At 47.7% G+C, this 22,694-nt stretch overlaps 1 protein-coding gene across 4 annotated transcripts in view; it reads left to right on the top strand.

Moving 5' to 3' along the window:
- Nucleotides 1–22,694, top strand: part of Nup98-96 (nuclear pore complex protein Nup98-96) — a 246,519-nt gene that overhangs the window by 49,307 nt on the left and 174,518 nt on the right. For all 4 annotated transcript variants that reach the window (XM_065424259.2, XM_065424261.2, XM_065424260.2 and 1 more), the window contains 2 exons: nucleotides 16,201–16,422; nucleotides 21,534–21,597. In XM_065424259.2, the coding sequence (XP_065280331.2) occupies nucleotides 16,201–16,422; nucleotides 21,534–21,597 (286 nt within the window). The remainder of the gene's footprint in view (nucleotides 1–16,200; nucleotides 16,423–21,533; nucleotides 21,598–22,694) is intronic.

A 22,694-nucleotide genomic window follows, 5' to 3' on the forward strand; every position in this document is an offset into this window, starting at 1 on the left:
CAACAAGAGTACCACCGCTTCAAACTCTTCGCGCCCAGTCGCGGCCTCCGCGCTGTCCGGCGCCACGTCCGCGCCTCTGCACCAAGGGAGGGAGAAATCGCGTAACTGCGCGCTGTTCTCTTTCACTGCCGTCGGTGGGGCTAGCGGTCGCGTCCGTCCATGCGCTGGAATGGTGCCAACTGTGGCCTCTCCTCCGTGCAGCGGCACAACCTTCTCCCCTCCCTAGCAACCGGCGCGCCGGTCGGGTGAGCAGCTGCGCATAGAAACCGTGACGTCACATAGTAGCGGTAGAACGAGCGCGTGGGCGTCGGCGGTGGCAGCGGCACCGCCGCTCCTTTGTTAGAAATCTCGTTGCAGTTGAGCGAGTGAGACCCATAGCTCCGAAGCGGCCCATTGATTGCGCGCCAAGCGATTCGGGGAAGCCGCAGCGGACGCCGGATTCCCCCAACATCAAACGCCACAAGAACAAGGAGCGAATGCGCATGCGACGAATGAACATGTCACCAGATGTGAAAGCAAGGGAGGCAGAACGGAAACGCCAACAGCGACTGATTAGATCGCCGGGTACCAAAGGCAGGGAAGCAGAACGGAAGCGGCAGCAGCGACAGGTGATATCGCCGAACACCAAAGCGAATGAATTGGAGCGCAGACGGCAGCAGCATCTGGCTTTCGCCAAGCACACTTTCAAATTTCCAAAGTGTCTTCGGTAATATTTGTATCAACCGACGCGGGTCGAAAATTAATTCGTAACAACCGTTCTCTAGCACGTTGCGAAGTAATAGGGCTCGGCCGGGACCACATAAAAATTCGTATCATCCAGAAATTCGTATTAGCCGTAATCGTATCATCGAGATTCTACTGTATAGTAAAACCACATTCTGGTACCTTGTGCCACCATGAGAGGGCAATATGTATACGTGGTATCACGTGGACATGAAGGCAAGAATTTAGGTTTGAGATTTAGTGTTACAATATCAGTTGTTATGGTATTCAGTGAAAACAGTGAACAGACAGTGGCAATACAGGGACAGAAAATATCTCGGGTAAGAGAATATAAATACCTTGGTATATGGATAAACGAAGGCAATACATATATGGAAATTGTGGGGTCTGATGTGGGACTCTCACTCCGTACTCTTGGGACAAAGGAACGACAACACAGTAGTGCAAACAATCACAAGGGCATTTATTGCACCTTTCATACATCAATGCCTGCTAGCCGAGTTGCTATCCACAAAACATGCCGATAGGCACGCGACAAATCTAGAAGTCCGACTCACCGCGTCCTCGCAAGCGAATATGTTCGCTCCATGCTGGATCCCAACGCCTGGTCGTTCAAGTGTATAGTCACGCGAATCGTGGCGCGTTCGAAGGCGGCCGCGCGAGGCGGTCTCGCAGAAGCATGGGTTGCCACGCGCACACGGGAGACGTCCCCGCTGCACGCTAACCCACCGGAAAAGAGAGCCGCTGCATGCGCGGCACGTCCGTGCTGCTCGCTGTCTCGAACCCAAGAGAGAGCGCCTTGTCTCTCCCGCCGAGGGTAACCCCGCAGCAGCGCAACACTAGCGCCATCTCTCGGACTGCGCTTCAACCACATCGGCCGCGCTGACGTCACGCAGGCCACGCGGCGAAGCGGGACCACAGGAGACGCGCTATGCGGGAAAAACATCAGGGGAGGCGCGAGGGTCGCGCATCCCCACATCCCCCCAACCTTAAATCACTTCCTATTCCGGCGAAACATGTGACACGGTCTAACATTAACCCGTGCTTCGCGAACAGGGTGGTACATGCAACAGTGGTCGCGCTGAGGAAATGTCCACACGCTGTCCATAGCATGCGAGCCGACATTGTCCTTGGGTACACCGCTGGCGTCCGCCGGTCACAGCAGCGGCTTTGCAGGCTCGACGGCACGATACCAGGCCAGGACTCCGGAGTCGCCGACGCAGTAGTCGGTACGAGCAAGCGTCGCTCGCGCCGACGCGCCCTGCTGGGAAGAGCCGCCGTAGCTGTCGGTGACCGCCGGCGAGGGTTGTGAGCTGGATACAGGAGGCCGCCGAAGTCGCCGCGCCGAACTGGCCACAGCATCACCATCGCCCGGGGTGGCTCGATCGTAGTCCGGGGCAGCAGCGCAGACGATTTGCAGGTGACAGCAAGCCAGGGGTGACTCCAATCACGCTGCGTAAACTCAAAACACTCGGCAAACACTAAAGTAGTGCAAGGGAGAGGAATTCTGCATGCGTATCGCCCACGTGGTACGGTGTTCAACTCGGCTAGCAAAAGATCGGGCAGCTACTCAGATGCTACGTTCACGTGAACGAAGCTCGCTTTCTTGAGTCGAACGAGTAATTTCAATTCGTGCGAGGCTAAATAGAATGAGGGAAGCAACTTGCAACACCTCAACGCCACGGTCCACCAGGTTGTGTCTATCCACGTGCGACAGGCAGCTTCGTAAAGCCTTAGGCCTAAAGCGTCGCTACCCTGACAACAACCGGCATCCAAAAACAAACAACCCCCAAAATGAGCGCAAAACAGGCAGCCGCGAGGAGACGTCAGCTCTGTGAGGTGGTCCTACTCCGCTCGGTGCACACAGCATCCGAGTTGACGGCGCCCACCGTCCCAGACGGTGTCGGAGCGCCCGGTGCCAGGCCGCAATACCAGTCAGCCCGTAGGGGCACCCGTGGCCCGCGGCCACCGGCTCCCAGAGCCGCGACTTCATCAGAGTCAAAGAGATAGAAGAAGCTATTTACATAGGAAATTCGGACCACCCACGAGGCTTCCGTACTCACTCGCTTCAGGCTTGCCACTGCTCCGCGGGCGCTCAGCCTCGCTCTCCCAGGATGCAGACCACGTGGCTCTCGTACCAACGAATGCCATTAAAAAAAAAACACTTGCGAAAATGCTTAGTATGTTGACATGTTCAAACACACTACAGCGACTGCCGCCTCGCTCAAGAAAGCACGCCGCTGACGCTAGCGATCAAAATCCACGCTAGGCCTGCGCTTCGGTTCAAACAAAGGTCTCGAACGAAGCAACACTTAAAATTATCGTCCGATGCCCCAAGAGTCTCACGTTGGGCAGCCAGATGTGGTGTCTGATGTGGGGATTCTCACACCGTACTCTTGGGACAAAGGAACGACAACACAGTAGTGCAAACAATCACAAGGGCATTTATTGCACCTTTCATACATCAATGCCTGCTAGCCGAGTTGCTATCCACAAAACATGCCGATAGGCGCGCGACAAATCTAGAAGTCCGACTCACCGCGTCCTCGCGAGCGAATATGTTCGCTCCATGCTGGATCCCAACGCCTGGTCGTTCGCGTGTATAGTCACGCGAATCGTGGCGCGTTCGAAGGCGGCCACGCGAGGCGGTCTCGCAGAAGCATGGGTCGCCACGCGCACGCGGGAGACGTCCCCGCCGCGCGCCGACCCGCCGGGAAAGAGAGCCGCTGCATGCGCGGCACGTCCGTGCTGCTCGCTGTCTCGAACCCAAGAGAGAGCGCCTTGTCTCTCCCGCCGAGGGTAACCCCGCAGCAGCGCAACAGTAGCGCCATCTCTCGGACTGCGCTTCAACCACATCGGCCGCGCCGACGTCACGCAGGCCACGCGGCGAAGCGGGACCACAGAAGACGCGCTATGCGGGAAAAACATCAGGGGAGGCGCGAGGGTCGCGCATCCCCACAAAATACAAGAAAAAACAATAGCAGTAAAGGGGAAGAGAAATGCAGCCATAATGAAGCACAGCGCTATGGGGATACAATAGGTATGAGGTGCTCTGGGGTGTGTGGAAAGGTGTAATGGTTCCAGAACTTACTTTTGGAAATGCGGTTGTTTGCTTGAAATCGGGGGTACAATCAGGACTCCATGGGAACCAAAGGTCAGTGGGACGCCTCGCATTGGGTGCTCACGGGAAGACTACAAAGTAGCTGTGCAGGGTGATATGGGCTGGACAAGTTTTGAAGTGAGGGAAGCTCACAGTAAAATTGATTATGAAGAACGACTGAGGAATATTGAAGAAAGTAAATGGGCTGGGAGAGTGTTGAGGTATTTGTACAGGAAAAACATTCATTCAAAGTGGAGGAAAAGAACTGGGAAGCTTACCAGCAAGTATGCGGCCTGTAGGGTGGGCAGCACAACAACAAAGAACGTCAAGTGGAAAGTCGGGAGAGGCTGAAATAATCTCGTGGGTGGCAGCAACGGAAAAGAAATCTGCCATTAGTAAATACTTAAAGGGACACTAAAGGTTACTATGAAGTCAAGTTAATGTGATAAAGCAATGCTCTAGAACGTCTAAAGCGTCAATATAATCGCGAACAGAGCTTTAGTAACCGAGAAATTGAGGTAAATGCATGACACGATTTGAGACCCCACAGCAACATTCCGGTACTAGCCCGATGACAAAGGCACTCCTCATCATAATTTATGTCACTAGTACTCAACTACTTGTATTAAAAAGATAATTTCATTAGGTTATAAGACTGAAGAAAATGCTACTTGTCTACTTCTGGTCGATTCTAAGAAAAAATAACATTTTAAAATACCCTTCAGTGCTATGGGTGGTCAAAAGGTTTCATTTTCGTTTGACTCTGCACGCTCGACTCTGCACCATGTGCGCTTTGTAGTTTCAGTTGTTTCTATATCGCTTAGGGCTGCACTGGTTATGCTGACTCGCGAAACTTGCATTTGGAACAAGCAGCGAGAATGCCACGTCCATGTGATGTCGTGGGATGCACGAACGGTCTGCGGAAGTTGGCCAAGGGCACTTGCAGCGGCGAATCCAACGTTACTCATCACTGTGTGCCGACGGGTGAACCTCTCCTGGCTAAGTGGTTAAGTGCCGTACCTCTGCCACAGTGCGTTAGCAAAGAGCCGAAAAATCGCATAGTGTGCTTGCTGCACTTTCGTCCATAGGATTACGAGTTCAATGCCGACTTACTGAAGTCGTGTGGAGTGCCTTTCAAAGCAATGCTTTCCCGTAGCGCTGTTCCGTTGGTCTTGCCTGCATTCTTTGAAGTGCAAAAACAACTGCAGGTCGATGATGGGGTGGTGAGTGCAGCATTTGGTTTTCACGAAAAAAAAAAACTACAAATGTGTGAATATGTGCAGCCATGACATACAGTTGCTGTCGTAGTAGTACGCAACGACGCCGGCAGCATGAGCCCTCAGCAGCAGGTCGCATTCATCAGTGCTAAAATCACTGAAGTCGAGCCCAGCATCGCGAGCCAATGTGTCGTTGTGAGGGTCGTCCATTGCAATGAGTGTCAAAGTTGGCGTCATAAAATAAAGAACCAGCTTATCGTCGCGCGCTTTCCCTTCTGCTAGCCACCATAGTTCCGCTTTCGCACTGCTGTTGGCTCTGTCTTGGCTCTCTTTCTGGCCGCGCGTTTGCGTTTTGCGAAGAAAAGCCGTAGCGCCGTCTGCGGGCGCCGTTTTACTTACCGACCGTGCAATGTCACTATGAGACCATAACATCACCACTCGTCGATCGGAGGGCGAGCGATTTGAACTGCGCTAGAGGCACACGGACGTTTCAGAAAGCATTTTCTCTTAAAATAAGTCTCTTCTTTGCATGAAACAAGCGTTTCGAAGATTCTGGGATGGTATTTGAACAGACCACATTGACTTAATATTAACCTTTAGTGTCCCTTTAAGAAAAACAAAAAAAAAACAACCAGGAAAGAAACAATTTATGATAACCCAAAGTGAACCTCATTATTTTTCAAAACGAGATCAGAATGCCTTAGAACACGCACCTATACACCAGAACAAAGAAAAAAATTGAGTGGCGCCATTTTCGAAGCGCGGTGGCGCCACCTGCTGCTCTAACAGTTCCGAGCTTCCAAGCGAGGCGACCGTAGATAGACGCAGTGCTTGCGCTTTGACATTTCTTTGAAGTCCTCATGAAGGACGGGATGGTGAATTTTAGTCAGCAAATTTAGTTAGTGAACTTCAGCTTCTTGGCAAGATTGTGCTGCAAATTGGAATGGCTGTGGCAAGCGCAATGTCCGCAGGCGGAGCGGATCGTTCGGAGAAGTCCGTGTTACCTTTGCATGCGGAAACATTGGTTCTGTGGTTATTCCACTTTGATTTGCACGTCTGACAATAATAACAGTATAAGGCTTGCAGTACGCGATATACATGACCTCTGCGTTGTAGTGCCTGGAAAAATCTCGTGGCCCGCATCTTGAAAACAGGAAGCATACCGTAGATTTGAGTAAGCGTAGCGCACGTGCGCGGATACCCAGATGTGTCCATTTTTTGTCTCGGGATGGTGGAATGAATGAATTAAGGAATGGATTGGAGTGGAATGAATTAAGATTAGTTCAGTCGTGTCGGATCTACTGTGCAATGCATGCATACTTTTTTAACAAACATCGCCGCTCTTGCCCTCTGGCCAATAGTTACGATAAGCCACATACCGTATTTACTCTCATAATAGGCGCACTTTTTTTTCAGAAAATCCGGCTCGAAGTTAGGGGTGCGCCTATTACGCGGTGTAAAATTTACAAAATTTTTTCAACTCGTATTCCTGCGCTTTAAATTTTAACATATGTCAGGAATATGGCTACTCTCACATAATTCACCAATAAATCCAGCATAAAAGGGAAAATAAAAGCTGCCTACTTACCTTTTAATGAACAGGCGAGAGACATTGACTGAACACACACGTAAAATTTATTAAGACTATTCAGAGTCCGAGTCCGAGTCAAAGAGAACATCCTCATCACCGCCGGGTGGAGACTCGTCTTCCTTGTCTGAGCTCCACAGCATGTCGTCTTCGCTTGCATCCAGTGCATTGGAGATCCCAGTCTTCTTGAAGCTTTTCCTGACGACGTCATCTGAGATCTCTCGCCAAGCTTCCACGATCCATTCGCACAGCATTTCCATAGGCGGCCTCTTAATTTTGCCACCGGGGGTTAGTTGACGCTGTCCTCCAGCCATCCAATTGGTGTAAAGCCTTCGAACGTTGTCCTTAAAAGGCTTATTTAGGGAAACGTCCAAAGGTTGCAGCACGGAAGTGAGGCCTCCCGGAATCACGGCAATATCCGTACGCACCTCTGACAACTTCTCTCGTACATGTTCTACGAGGTGCCCGCGAAAACTGTCTAAAACGAGCATGGTTGGATACAGCAGGCCGCCCGGCCGCCGGCCCCAGACGGTCTTGACCCAGTCTACCATCAATTCCGCGGACATCCAACCTTTCTCTTGGACCCTCACGTATATGTCTCGAGGGAAATTTCCCTTTGGGAGCGTCTTTCTCTTAAAAATAACATAACGGTAGTTTGCGCCCATCCGCAGTCACTGCCAACATGACAGTACACCTTTGTTTTTCAGCGCCAGATGTTCGAATAAGCACACTCCGTGCACCTTTTTCCTCTACTGTTGTATTTCTCGGCATGTCGAAACAGAGAGGAGTCTGATCTGCATTACCTATTTGTGACAAAATGAAGTTTTTCTGCTGCCGGAGCCGTATGACGAAACGGTGGAACTCGAGTACCTTGTCCTAGTATGCTGAGGGCAAGCGCTGGCACAACGTTGTGCGCCTCCTCAGGGTAAGTCCGTGGCGTCGCATGAAGCGCGTTGTCCATCCGGAGCTTGCTTTGAAGTCTTTCGCTTCGATGCCCTGCGCTCGGGCAATTCTGCGCGCCTCCGTCTGCACTATGTCGAGAGACACTGCACAACCGTCCTGTCGAAGGCCCCGTATGTGTTGAACTAGTTGATCTTCTACTTGCGGATACTTTCCCGACTTTGCACCGCGGAAGGCCCATCGCGACTTCTTTGTTGCCTGAAGTTTTTCTTGCTGACCTCGCCAGTAGCGAATGCTTGTCTCTCCGACACTGAAATGCCTGCTTGCAGCACGGTTCCCATGCTCGAGTGCATACTGCACAGCTTTCAGTTTGAATGCAGCCGTGTAGCTGCCGTACTTGCCCATTGCGGAACACGCGACCACACGAACTGCACGCCGTTTGCAAAATGGCGAGATGTGGCGATATGTCTTTTCTTTGCCTGTGTCAGCATGTGTAGAGCATTGATGGCGATGACACTGTCGCTTGTGTCGAGTCGCCCGGCCTCCGAGAGTCGCCCAGCTTTCCGAGCTGCCTAAGCGAAGGTAGCGAAAAGCTTATATCCGCGCGGCGGTTTGGAGAGGAGGGGGGTGTTATCGATAGTAGATGGAAGAATTATTTTTCGCTCGTTGATGCATTTTTCTTTCTTTTTTTTTTTTCTACGGACGCGTTAGGTCGTCATGCTCACTGGCTTCGCGGCGGTTCGGGGAGGGGGGTGTCAGTAGTTAATGGAAGAGCTAGTTTTCGCGATGTTCTATGTGCTGTGGGCCCTCAGCAGCTGCGACGGCAGCAACACTAATGAGACTAGTAGTCCAGCAAATGCGTTGATAAGCTTGGGTTGTGAAATGTGCTTGCATTTTTTTTTTCACCTGAGATGGAGGGGCAGGAGGGCGTAAATGCATAAATAGTGTAAATGCGGTACTGATCACAGTGCCAAGTTCGGGGTGCACCTATTATGCGCGGAAATAAAAAAATCAAATTTTCCGCGACCAAACTGGGGGTGCGCCTATTATGCGAGTGCGCCTATTATGCGAGTAAATACGGTAAACCAGCTTTCACCCGTGAAGGTTTCAAATAGTTTCTGAAAGGTATTGCGAAATTTTGTGGCCACTAACGCCAGTATACAGAATTCAATCTGTTACGCATGAGTTCGATTGTCATGAGCGTCAGAACTTTGTAGCGGTGTGAACACTTTCGTGGCATTTACTTGTGAATCAGGTGCGGAGTTCTACGGCGAGAGCCGCTGTACGAAGCCCACCTCAGGCCTTTGTGTAATTGAGGCTCATAGACAGACACATACATATGGAGAGACACACATAGATACACACATACAGAGACAAAAGGACATGCACGGCTGAATATGCCACAGCGGCACAGCTCTCGACGTACATCGTGTTCGTCGCAAACGGTGCTCTGCAATCTGCTTCGTTTTCGCTGGTTACTTGCACATCCATATATGATGCAGTGATGCCCCGATGATGTTCGGTAATTTGATGTTGCGGGCACAGACATATCTACACATTGAACACCCCGTAACACACAGACGCTGCATGCACGCGAATGTGTCTTGGCAGCTCAATGGAGATGGCAGCCGGTCGCTGGGTTCTGGAGTCCTTCCGGTTCGAGACTGTGGTGTTCTGGTCTACAAAGCGAGATACAGTGAAACCTCATTAAATCGTAGTTGGCTGGAGCTCGGAAAAAATACGTTCTAAATGGCTTAACCGAAATCGGAACGTTTAACCTATCGAAAATGTGTAATGAAAGGGAAAAAGAGTGTGATGAAAGGAGAAAAAAAAGATGCAGTATTTATTCACTTCGCGTGACAAAGTGTTATTTTCGTTCCATGCCGCGGTGGCCTAGCAAGACGACAGCCGCCTCAAACTTACTGAAGCTGCGTGCCAGCTTTTCAGCCAGCCCCCTCTTCTCGGCAAATATTCGCATGGCACATTCCTCGTTGACGTTACGTAATCTCCACGCACATGCGCGGTAGCTCTGCAGAAGTTGCGGAGTGCCTTTTTCATCGCAGGGTGCTGTTTTCGTCACGACAATTGCACTCATGAGGCTGACGTAACGTGTAGCTTCTGCCACTGTCAGGCCTCAATCGCCCGTGCTGTTGCTTACCGTGTCATCCTCACCACTGTCGCTAGTCGGCACTTCGGCAACAACAGAAACAATGATGGCGAAAAGTCGAACCTTGTAGCCAACATCTCTTTGCGGTCGCAGCAGCGCTGCCAAGCAACTTCTTCACATTTGAAATGCCACACACCGTAGTCAACAGCAGATTCCTGTCGCTTGCCAGCGCTGACTTCTTCGTGTCACGTTCAATAGCACGGATGATGTCTAATTTTTCTTCTATGCTGAGCACCCGGCGTCTTTTTTATCCAAGCTGCGGCATGACGCGAGTCTTCGCTTGCACGACGCCACAACGCTCTCTGGCACGGCGTCGAAATGATGTTGATGTGGCTTCACGCGCAAAACGCACAGGGCTCTTGGAGGCCGTTGTTTCGATCTCTGAGGCATGTTGTTCTGCCGGGCTGCCTGATGGAAACGACGCACCGCCGTGTTTGCGTGACGAAAAGTGGAAACGTTTTAACCAATGCATACGCAATAAGCTGGTACGGTTTATGTGAATACAAAACACATTATGCTCAATGGGCACTGAGTCGGGGATTTGATTTTACTACATATAAAGCGAAACTACTGTTTAAACGGGTATGGTTTAACGAGGTTTTACTGTATAAGAAGGAAGAAGAAGCATGTTCTTAGCTGCGGTAAAGCTAAGGAAACTATGGAGCATGTTCTATTAGAATGTGAAGACATCTGCCCAGCAGTCGATTTAGGCACCACTGGCCTCCTTGAAGCCCTTGGGTTCAGCGAGATCAGGGGAAAAGTAAACATGTCTGCTATAGAGATTAGTAAGAGGCGATTGGAAGATTGGTGCTGTCAGGGTTGTAGGATGATCTCATCACTGGCATCCAGTTGTATGCTTTGTAGTAGGGCATGAACTATGTGGTAACTTGCCCATGCCGTCATCCAACTCACCCACGCTTGGGACGTGGTTGTAGAGAGGAACTTGCTCTCATCAAGAACTAGGAGTACAGGGTTTATTTACAATATTTACATTAAAACATGAGATACATTTCAACAGTCTAGCGTGACTGCAAAAAGGAGCACAAAGCTCCCACCATGAAGCGCACAGCACACAGCTTGTCGAGCACCAAGCACACTCCTAGCACCCGACAAACTGCTGCTTAAAAGCCTCTGTCCGACAAAACTGCTGTCCAACCTTCGTGCAATTGGACCGTTCACAGTCGTTGGGGTGCAGTCAACGACCTGCCTTTGATGGGGAGGGCTCACACACTCACATATGCATTTTGGATTCCTACAACCCACCGAGTTGGGCGGGTCCTCGTAGCCAGGTCGTCACGCTTGACCCCAGCTGGTGCCTCTTAATTCCAGAGCTGACTTCTCCGGTAGCCGCCAGGAGCGTCAGCAGGCTGTGACGAATCCTGGGGCCCGAGGAAACGCACTGCAAAACACCCTTTGTGAGAGAAGCTATCTTGCTGCAAATAGACTATGAAGGTCACAGCAAATCAACCAACAATACACGGTCCGCCAAACGTGGCCAGCCCTGCTGCCGAAGGAGGCGCATGGTAGATTAACGTTGCTGTGGTCTCGAGTTCTCTGAAGGAAGTGCATGGTTGGTTAACTTTCCTGCTGTCGCTGGTTCTCTGAAGGACGCCACCCCAGCAGAACGATCGAAACTACTGCAGCGGGCTGAGATAGGTTTGCAGAGCAGTACCCCTGCAGGCCGATCGTAACAGTAGAAGATAAGTAGGGAAATGACAGAAAACGGGTATGTACAGTAGCAAAGTTCGCAATAGGTGGTCAGAAAATTTGGTTGTGGGAGTTCATATTGTTTTTTTCTTTTTCCCTTTTAACCTAGGTAGGACATTAGGCAGTATAATAGCAAGAGCTTGATGGTGCAACCCACCGCCCCATTCCAACGGGGACGCTCATAACCTCCATCCATACATCCATCCATCATCATCAGCAGCTGCAAGTTTGTAGTGACTTCTGTCGTCTACAAGGGGGGTTACTAATCCATATCCAAAGCTCGATGATGTCGATAGTGCCTCCGAAAACTTGTTGCCATGCTGTTGCCTTTGTTTGCACGGGCGCGCTGGTTTGGACATCAGTCACTGCAGTGTTGGCCTCCCCTTTTGTTTGACTAGCTGCTGCGTTGGATGCAGTGCGACTCCAGCTTGTTAGTGGCTTCGCAGTTCAATGGCGGGCTCGAAGCCCCGACAGTACTTCCAAGTGTTTTTGAAATTGTACACGGCAGAATTTCCGTGCTTCGTTCCGTCTAAGAAAGGGGAGAAGTTGAGATTCTGCACCACATGTGCCTGTGATGTGAACATTTTGCATGGCGGCAAGTCTGACATCAAGGTCCACTTCGCTTCGAAAAAGCACCAGGGATTTGTGCGAGCCGTGGACAGCCAACCAAGCCTAGCAAATTTTGTGCGCAGCGACAATGACCTCGGTGTGATTTGTGCAGAATGCCTCTTCACTGCGTTTTTAGTTGAAGACAACATCGCGCTGAGTGTCAGCGATCATGCCAGACTGCTTTTCTGGAAGATGTTCCCCAAGTGCAAAAAAGCAAAACGCTACGCCTGTGGACGAACAAAGGTGACGTCAATTGTTTTGGAAATGGTTGCCAATGCGGAGACCCCTTTGTCGGGTTCCCTAAAATAGCAAGTATTTTTGATCACCGTGAATGGGAGTAACAATAGGGATGTGCAGCTTTACCCTATTGTTGTGACATAATTCAGTAAAGAAACGAGTAGAGTCGAAAGCCGCCTTCTTTGCATTTGGTGCAATCCAAGAGGAAGCGACAGGTCACAAGATTGCAAATCTTGTTCTGGACAAGATGAAGCCTTGAAATTCGGCTGTGTGAAACCTGTTGGCTAGGTGTTCGGACAATGCCAGTGTCATGATCGGCAAGAAAAACAGTGTTTCTACTGTATTGAGAGAGGCTCAACCAGGTTTGATAGGGGTTGGTCGCCCAAGCTATCTCATCAATTTGGCCGTCCAAAAAGGAGCTTCATGTCTTCCTGTAAAGTTTGATGAGGCTTTGGTTGACATTTTTTTTTTACCTAGAGAAAACCTCGAAATGGAAAGATAGAAGAGTTCCAAAAAATGCATGGTGCCGAGGTCAGAAAGATGTTGAAGCATTCGCCGACGCATTGGCGGTCATTGGGAAAGTGTTTAAAGAGGCTGCTCAACCAGTGAAAACCACTATTCAGCTTTTTCTTTATCTGAAACAAAGCAGTGCAACAAGCAGAGCTTGTTTTTGGAGTCATACCAAATTCCGAAGACTTCCTCACAAACTCCCAAGAACCCTGCACTGACCTCAAAGTCTGCTGCACATCTTCACAAGACTGCTGCAGGCCTTGGGAAAAAAAAAAAAAAAACACCGATGGCGATGAACTCCTGCCAAAAAGGAAAGGAGCTCATTCTGGACCTCAAGCAAAAAAACTTAAACTTCATACCAAGGATTCTGGGGAAGCCTGCTAATGCGACCCATGAGGAGAACCTGTATTATTTTTTTGTCATTGAAGCTAAACAGGGCATGCAGTCTTTTTCTCCAAAATGTTATACTGCTTTTTATTTGAGAAGGCAAACTGCCTTCTTCAGGCACAGGCTCCTCAGATTCACGTACTGAGGGGCCTCTTGGAACCACTTTTTCGAGGATTGTCTCACTAGATTTGTGCGCCCAGGTGTTGTCAAGGCATGCAATTCATTGCTGAAAGTTGGCTATGGAGCTGCAGAGAACAAGAAAGGTGATGAAGACAGTCATCGGCAGCACTACCTACTCTGTGGTTGAGACATTGAGCTGCATTGAGAGAGAGCGGTTCTCCTCTCCTGTACGTCTGTACTTTACGGCAGCATGCGATTACATTCGCCACAAATTCCCTCTAGAAGACGTCAATCTCAAGATGGCTGAAGTTGCTCAAGTACAAGCTCTGGAAACTGCTTCATTCAATAGTGTACGTCATTTTATTATGGCGTCCCTTGCTACCCTACCCCAGCAGAGTGTGAATCAAAAGACGATGCAATCGACGCACTTGAAGTCGAGTTTGCCAACTTGCAAGCATATCAGGTTCCAGTCGACATACTGAATAAGCCAAGGTGTGATGTGCAGTGGTCGTAATTAGGAAGCGTTCAAAGTATTGACAGATCGCTTGGGTTCCACAGAATTTCAATGGTTATGCTGCGTATTCTTTCCATTCCCCACAACAATGCTGAATGTGAGAGAATATTCAGCACTGTGATCAAAGCTCCAACGTAGTTTCGCTCATCTGTGTGTGAGAAAACAGTTGAAAAGCTGCTGATGGTCAAGGGGCACCAGAGTGGTACTTGCTTTGAGCAAACCTACACGGAAAAGTTTCTAAAGCAGGCAAAGTCGGCAACAGCAAAATCATTGCAAAAATAAACTATGCGCGAGTGGAGTTCTCGCTCTTTACTTTTTATGACATGGATTTTAACTTGCAGTTGTCCCCCCCCCCCCCCCCCCCCGTAGTAGTTTTCCGAATTTCCAAATCTTGAGGTTGGCAGGTATGTTATTAGCGAAAAAGCTTGACTATGCTGTGGTGTAAGGTAGCAAAGTCACATTGAACAACAACAACATTGCTGAGGACAGTTTTGCTCTTGCTGAAGAAATTCATTAGTTGTGAAATGTAAAAAAATCTAAAAAGACATGCATTGTTTTATGCCATCATAATAAACACAAAAAGCGGCAGGACTTTAAGAAGTTCAAGAAAAGGAATCAGGCAGTCTTTTGAGCAAAACTGTGGGCTTCCTGCTTAGTGTAATTAATAGTACTTGATTCAGTTGTTCATGGCAGCACGCATAGCAAATGGGCAGGTTCATTTGCCACTTTCATTAAGTGTTACAGGGCCCCTTTTAGAGAATGTGTATCTGTGCTCCTTATTGTGTCTGAGCACTTTTCTAAAGCATCTGAGGTTCTCTTAGGCTGCTGTGATTGAGGATCCAAGCTGTAGTTAGCACTTGTTTTGCATGCCAAACGCCTGCCATGTGTAAGCATGTCAGTGTAATGAGCCAGTTGGGCCACTTGGCTGGGGTTCATTCTAAAACGGTGTCTTAACACTAGTTCAACAGAGCACAGCAACCCTTTGAAAGGGTCAGTTTCTCAGCACCTGGCCTTACAGTGCAATGTGTTTGGCAGTGTTTATGAATTTGGCAGGGCAAGGGAGTTGTTTAGGCGCAAGGAACAGTTAAAGACAAATTCAGCGCTGTGTAAGTTCTGGGAAAAGAATTTCTGTTATTGACTTTAGACAGCTGAAATTTACAAAAAATATTTAATCTTGTGTGCTGGTTGCAAATACACAATTGGCCTTTTTTCTAAGTCAGTACAAAAAAAAAAGGTAAAAATTTTCAGGTGTTATAAATTTGGGAGGTGAGTTGCAAAAAAATGTACTGCAGCGAGAGAGCTGAAATAAAGCAGGTACGTTTTTTAATGTCCAAAAAATGCAACTTGGGATTGTTTGCGCACAAGAAGGTTTAAGGGATTTTATTGTTTGTGTTTATGTTTTAGATGAAGTTATGAAATTGCAAGTGTGAATTTTTGATTTTTATTTGGGATTTCTACAATATTTAAAAAATGTTGCTGTGTTTTTAAAACATTATGTTATAGTGCTTGTGCACTCCGACTCTTTAGCATTAAGCCGGAAAAAATATTAATAATAAGAAAATTGAATGAGTAGGATGCAGACAGTGCCGCTCCCAAAATTTGTCACTTGCAAAAATAATTTTTGAGGAAAATGCAAGAAGCTATAAAGAGTGCAAAGATATACATTTAATGCTACAAAACTAGGTAGATTTCTTGTGGAGCAGCATTGAAGGCTCACTTTTGGCAGGGTAGCAAGCCGGAAAGATGCTGCTTCAAATGAAACCTAGATGGATAAGGGGTTTTGGAATGGTGAACTGCACAAAATAAGTCATTTTCATCATTGCAGCAAGCATAAACGGACAAGGGCTAGTGAAGAACACCCGAGCGGGCACTCACCAACTTGGCCAGTTTACCATTCTAATGAAGTCATTTTCAGTACTTTCATGGGTGAAACTGAGCATCTTGTAGGGTAAATGCAGTATATTTTCCTCAAGTACCCATTGTTCTAAGCTAGCTTTCTGCCAGCAGGTCCACCCTAATATGTAGGTAAGAATGGAAAAAAAAATGAAAATGCAATTTTTTAAAAATTCTATTTAATCGAAGATCTTCCCCCTTGATGTAAGAATTAGTGCAAGTTTATTCATAAGGTAATATTTTGGCAGTTGTCAGCTTACCTCCCATTGCATTGCACAAAAAAGAACTTGATTATGTTGTGGAATATTGAGCTCACTGAACTTGTCCTGGTTTTTTTGACATGTGCTTTTGGTTTCTATGCCAACATATCTGTTTTTGCATTTTATTTTGAGCCAAGGGCTTGAGTGTGCCTTTCCCAATAAACCTTAAGTTGCAAGTCAGTGCTCCTATTAGCTTTCCTCAGTAAAAAAGTGTCGGTAGCTTGCAACTACTCACACACTTTAATTCCTGGAGGCTTTTCTACTACAGGCACTTCAACGGGTGGCCTCTTTGGTGCGGCCAAGACGACGCCGTCCTTTGGAACCAGCACCACTCCTGCATTTGGCAGCACAGGCTTTGGCACCACCCCTGCTTTTGGCACAACGGGTACCCTTGGCACTACTGCCACCGGGGGACTGTTTGGTACAAGCACTGCGGCAAAGCCTACTGGCTTCAACTTTGGAGGCACAACTACTACCACACCTTTTGCAGGTGCGTCAGCGTTTGCTGAAGGGGTGTTCTGACCAGGAAAAATAGCGTAATAGACAGAATGCAAGGAACGGACAGACAACAGTGCTGACTAACAATCAGATGTTTATTTTCCAAGCTGCATTCTATAGCAGCCTTTCAAGAAGTGTTCGTTGGGCTGTTTCCTGCTCAAGTGATGAATGAACCAGCCTGAATACATGCACTTCTGCAGTGTTTCAGAGCTGATGCATTTTCTTAATTCTTTTTTAGGCACTGACGTGTTCCATACTTGCCTTGGTAAAACGTGTGTTGCCTTTTATGTATTTGTCTGTAGTATGCTAAACTGCTTAATTATATGTATCCAGCTTGCAAAGTCAGTAGTTTTGTGTTGTCTCTACGTCTATACAAATATTTGTTAACGTCTGTGGCCTCTATTCTATCTCAACTGGAAAATTTTCTCTTCGTCCACTCTTCGTCCACTGTAGTATGGTTCAGACCACAGACCATGTGTCTATGGTACAGAAGCCCGTGAACCTCATTATAACAAAGTTGAAGAGCGAGCCGAGATTACATAGTTATGTCCATTACTTCATTAGATCCGTTATTACCCACCCTTAAGGGGTGACGTGGCTTTGAAAATCAACTTTATTTCTTCATGGACTTCGATGAAAACTGGCACAAATGTTTAGAATGGCTCCCTGATGCTTCCATAAAAGTTTCAGAGCGATATCTTGAGAATGTTTTATTGAATTTTATTGAGCAGAATTTTTCTTCCTCGAACTTTCCGGAGAGCCTGGGGGCCTTAAATAACATTATAGAAGGCTTGTTAAGTACTATTGACTGCATAGCTAAATGCGTACTGAAGGTTGTGACATTCTTGTCTTCCTTTCTTTCGTGACGCAAATTTTTTGGAGTGTAATTTTTTTATGTTACCTTCGCATCAAGCACACTATCGGGGTAGACCAAGAGCCATATCGTAAGCTTACAGAGGGTCAAGATAAGAAAGCGAGAATGTCACGACCTGCACCTGTAGCCCAAGGAATGTGACGATAAAAAAAGGGGGGGGGGGGAATATGCTAAACGTTAACAAAGAAATCAGCTCCAGAAACTGAGCAAAAAGGCACAAAAAAACACAGTTTTGAGATAACTGCTTTCAAAGTTTCACCTTCTTTTCAGTTCTCTAAAAGGCACCAAATTTGTAGTCTTTGGGGTGCTTTGTGATGTGGGGCTTCTTGTACATGTGGCCTCTGGTCTGGTGTGCTTCTGCCCCCCCCCCCCTTTTTTTGTATGAGATTCTTTGCTGCTGCTCTACAAAGAGCATGGTGCCTGTGTTTCGAACCAAGTGAGGTGCAAAACTCTGTGTAGGCATGAATATAGTTCCAGTGTTGTATCTGCAGGCTGCCTGATTGATAGCAGTCTCCAGTACAATCAGTGAGGCACTTTTTTCTTCTTTTGGTAGAGTTGACCATGTTACTAAATGAAGGTTTGAGTGTCAGCAGCCTTCCAAGTCATCTCCACTTGACAGTGGCGGTGGAACTTAGAGTCAGAGAGTCAGTGATAGATATGCAGTTGCTACGTGCTATGTAGAATTGTACTTTTGTATGATGCCTTGATCACTTCTGCAGCCAGGTGTCTGTGCCAGCCCAAGGGGCCTACTGAACAGAGCTCATGATGAGGTTCTCTTTATGAAGGGGTGGTATGATAGACATTGTTACAAGCTATCCTGACAATATGATAACAGTAAACGCACAATATGCTTGGCTGCGGGTCCAAGGTGCCGATGTCTGAAATGTGTTGCGCCAGATACAAGGAGTCGACACTCGATGTGCTTATTTGCGCAGTCTGAGGATGTGGAAGCGCGAAATTCCTAGCCATGGGCTTGAGGAGTCGGTACTCGATGCGCTTATTCGCGCTGTCGGAGGCACCAATGCACAAAATGCTTAGGTGAGGGTCCGAGAAGTCCGCGCGCTATGTGCATGATCGCCGAGTCGGAGACTCCCTATGCGCAATATGTTTAGCTGTGTGCCAGAGGATTGCGTGGGCGATGTGCTTCGTCACGAATTTCGAAACACCGAGTGCTAAAAGGCTTAGCCGCATGTCCAAGGATTCGCGAAGACCTAACCGCCGATGCTTGGAATGCTTAGCCGTGGGTCTGAGACGTACACAAATGTAGGGATCGGCCACGCTACTACGATGTCTGCGTAGCGCCTGTTTTGACACGTCAAGTTTACGGCAAGTGGAGACTTCCAGACTCGCGAGGTGCAGAGGACGTAAGTGCCAGACCAATGGCGAACCGCACTGGCGTCACGTGGAGGGCGCGGCCAATCGCAGACTCCGGCACGACCTTCAATCATTTGCTCCTTGTGTGCTTGTTTCTGTATGGAGGAGATAGCGGAAGCAGCAGATTTGAAGACAGAAATGCGCTTTCCGACAAGACCAAGATGGCAGCGCTCAGTTGCGCCGTTCCAGAGATACTGTTGCTTGAAAAACGCTGTTCTTTCTTGATTTCTGCTAAATTTTTCACAACCTTGGCTGATAAAACTACATTTTTAGAGCATTTCTACGTGGCTTACAGTGATGACATTTTAGAATCGGATAAAACAAGAATTACAGAAACTGAAAATGTGATTTTCAAAAAATCACTTTTTTTGCCAACTTTTCCCGATGCGAAAGCCGCATCCCCCCTTAATATGTAAAATAACCTATTGCTTGAATGTGGTTTCATAATTTAGACTAAATGCGGCGCATCATCGTCATGCGATGCAAGTGTTTCTGTTGCCATCCATGGTTGCCATCTTGTGTAGTCGAGCACAAAATGAATCCGCAGCAACTTCCACGAAAGCGTGCTCTGTTGTCACCATCTTGTGTCAGCAATGACGCTGCGTCCGATAGCTCTGACAGTAAGCTGTTGCCAACGCCGCAAACATGATTTTGGTTTTGTATCTTATTGTGACGTGCAAGTTAAAAAATTGAAACGATTCGAAACTTTCGGAACCATTTCTGTAAATATGGTAATCCAATGAGAAAGGTTCCTTCTATCTAAAGTCGATTCTATATAAAATTACAACTGCAGTGTGTTGTTAACTAGCAGAACTTGGCAGGCGACAGCAAAATTGATGAAAATATTGGGAGCTAAAAAATATTGTATTTGCAGTAGCATACAAACACTAGCGGCACGGGGCTTGCTGCCCACTGTTTTGCAGACTTTGGCTGAAAACAGACGACAGTTTCTCAATACAACAGCAACATTTTCCGGCCGGCAAGGAAATGGGTTGACTGTTCACAAATGAATGAAGGGATGCAAACATCCAGTTGTATGCTGCAATTGTTGAATATGTGTGCTTGGTCGACATGTTTTGCATGTGTGCATTCTTTGGAAATTATTATTTATATTGTAGTGTGGCAACACTTATGGTACCGCTATTCACAATTCTTACGGCTTTAGATTACAAGCAACCTACACTTAAGTTGGACTCACCTTTGGAACAAAGGTATCCATGAACAAAAAGTTGACCGCCCTTCCACTACTGAGAAGAGGGCGGCAAGCGAAGCTTGTGTTGACTCATTTAATGCTTGTTTTAATGTATGTAAGTTTAATCTAACCTTTGGACGTCGCGATGGCACAGACGTTACCACAAGCACATGAGCTGAGCGGTAACTGAGTGGGTGTTGAAGTGTTTTGTTTTACATAAACACCGCCTCCTCCCACTCTGGAAACGTTGTCGCTAGATGGCGAAGATGTTTGGCTTCGGCTTGACACTCCCTCAGCTCGGGATCCGCGGCACTTTGTTGTCATAACTCCTTGGCTTAGCGGTCCTTCATGACGAGGTCAGCACGTTGACGATGAGCCCTTTATCGAGCGAGTCCCCAGCAGCATTAATCTAACGCCACCTGTTCTTTGGCCGAACGCACGACACCCAACTGACGTCAGTAGTGCGGCAGCACAGCAGGGTTCTCCTTTCAACGGGTCTGTTGCTTGTTTTCTTTTTTTTTATAGCAGTCTGTGCACTTGCACAGCTCTGAGAGCAGCTGTTTTTTTGTAGCATTACATCGCCGGTGCAGGCTAGCATATACAAGCTTCGCTTGAAAATGGGACTTGACAGCAAAAATGCAGGTCATCCAGTTGCACATTCACACAGACAGTGGAGCAGACAGTGGAGCAGACAGTGGAGCAGATAAATAGGGCAGTAGTAATCAAGCCCACTGCCCTTTAAATATGTAGCTTAGCTAAAAAGCAGTTGCATTCATGCGTACAGAGCCTGGCCTGTACAGAGCCACCCTGTCCCTCTTCAGTAATTCATTGGAAAACAGATTATTGAATCAAAAGGTGGAAAGATACTTGCCTTTTCTGTCAGCACCATTGACAGTTAATCTGTAATATACATGTTAATTTTCCAGTCATACTTAATTAGCTAAACAGTCAGTCCTTCATATGATGCACATAAAACTGTGACGTTGAGTCACATGATGCACTGTTCCTAGTTGGCATGTGCAAGTTTGTTGTTTCTATCAGCCTTATCAAGGTAAGAATAATTGGCAGAGATCACCTGTCATAAAGGCGAAGGTTTAGGAGATCTACCAGGGGAAAGCTTTAACCTCTGTGTGTTTCCATCCAGTTTCTAGGTTTTCCCTGTGCATAACAGTGCATTATTCAAAACAGTGTATAACCAACTGGCTGCTATTGCAACCCTACTTGCTTCTTGGAGATGGCTATGAAGTACAGTTGCCTTTAGAGCATTGCAAGTGTCAAAAGTTTCTACATCTAGCAGCTTTTCTCTCATCCAACAGTGGAAGCATTGTTGAGCATGTATAGCAGCTGCTCTAGTTTCACAGAATTTGTAAGCATTTCAGCTTGGAACAAATATTTTATGTACTATTCTCTTTTTGAGGGCTACTATTTGATTTACTTAGCCCTGTGATCCTGTGATGAAGTGTTTTGTACAATTATGGTTGTATTCTTTCTACATAGTAACTGAGTAATTGTGAGGTTGAAGTTCACTTTAAGTAATGTTGTAGAGGCATAATGGCCTTAAAAAACAGTGGTCCCAAGGATATTTGTTGTGCGACATCTATGCATGCACTCAGATTGTGAGAGTTTAATAAAGCCTTGTGCGTTATTCTTTTCTTTATTTTAGGCTTTGGGCAAACTGGTCTTGGTGCTGGTACTACATTTGGAAGTGCTGTACCAACCATGGGAAGGCAAGTGTACACTATTTTCAGCTGCATGATGTACAGTGCTCAGTTTTTCCAATGTTTTTCTACTCTATAATCAACCCGCATAGCAGCCGGCGCTTTTTGTGCCACCGCTGGTTGCTAGGGACACCGGATTGGTGCGTTGTGTTATTTGATGAAAGTGGGCGACTTCGTGAGTGTCAAAGATTGGTGGTGAGCTAGTCGCACTCTCCGAACCGGAGGGGATGGGGCGACAACAAACCCACCCCGCGTGCGTTTAGTGAGGGTTCGACTGCTGACTGGCGATAAGGTCCACGCCTGATCGACCGTGAACCAGAGGCATGAGACGGAGGGCGACGTACAACACACACATTCAATTTAATACAATAAAATCATGCGCCAGACATACCAGAAAAAAGAAACATACAAATCACAAGCAGTGGGGCCTAGTTCGCGGAAGGCGTGCGGGTCACACAACGCACGCCCTGACGCCACTCGCGCGACACTAGGTCCACCACGTGGGAGCTCCTAAGACTAGCGAAAAACAGAATTAATATGCGACACAAATGAAAAATACACGCGACAATACATAGGGCAAACACTACACTAATAGAACATACAAGAATTAATACGCAATGGATAAATAAATGAAAGATGAAACGCGATAAAAAAAAAGACAGTCCGGCGGAAAGTTTTGAGAGTGGGCTGGAACATGAGGCTTAACTGTGGCGTGCTTGCCGAGATCCCGGTCTGAAGAACGTCGGGCTGATGGTACCTCGCTGCCGAAGATCCTGACGGACTTGCACCGTCTTCCAAGCCGCTCTGCCGCTCGCCGAGTCGCCTCGTCCCTCCGCCGCGCTCAGGCGACACACGTGACCAAACAGGTCGTGCGAGCTCGGGACAATGGGGAGTGCTCTCTCCCCATCGCCGTGCAAGCGGCGCTGTAGCTGGGGCGACACTGGCGGCCATCCCGAGAGGGACGCGGGCATGCACTCTGTGACAGTGACACATTGTGACTACATTTGGCTCGCCAATGATCACCCTGTGCTCTCAGGTGTTGGAAAACGTGCAGGCCACTATGCGGGCCAGTTATCACAGTTTAAAGGGACACTAAAGGTTACTAT

The sequence above is a fragment of the Dermacentor albipictus genome, chromosome 3 (assembly GCF_038994185.2).
Source record: "Dermacentor albipictus isolate Rhodes 1998 colony chromosome 3, USDA_Dalb.pri_finalv2, whole genome shotgun sequence".
In the NCBI taxonomy this organism is placed as follows: domain Eukaryota; kingdom Metazoa; phylum Arthropoda; class Arachnida; order Ixodida; family Ixodidae; genus Dermacentor; species Dermacentor albipictus.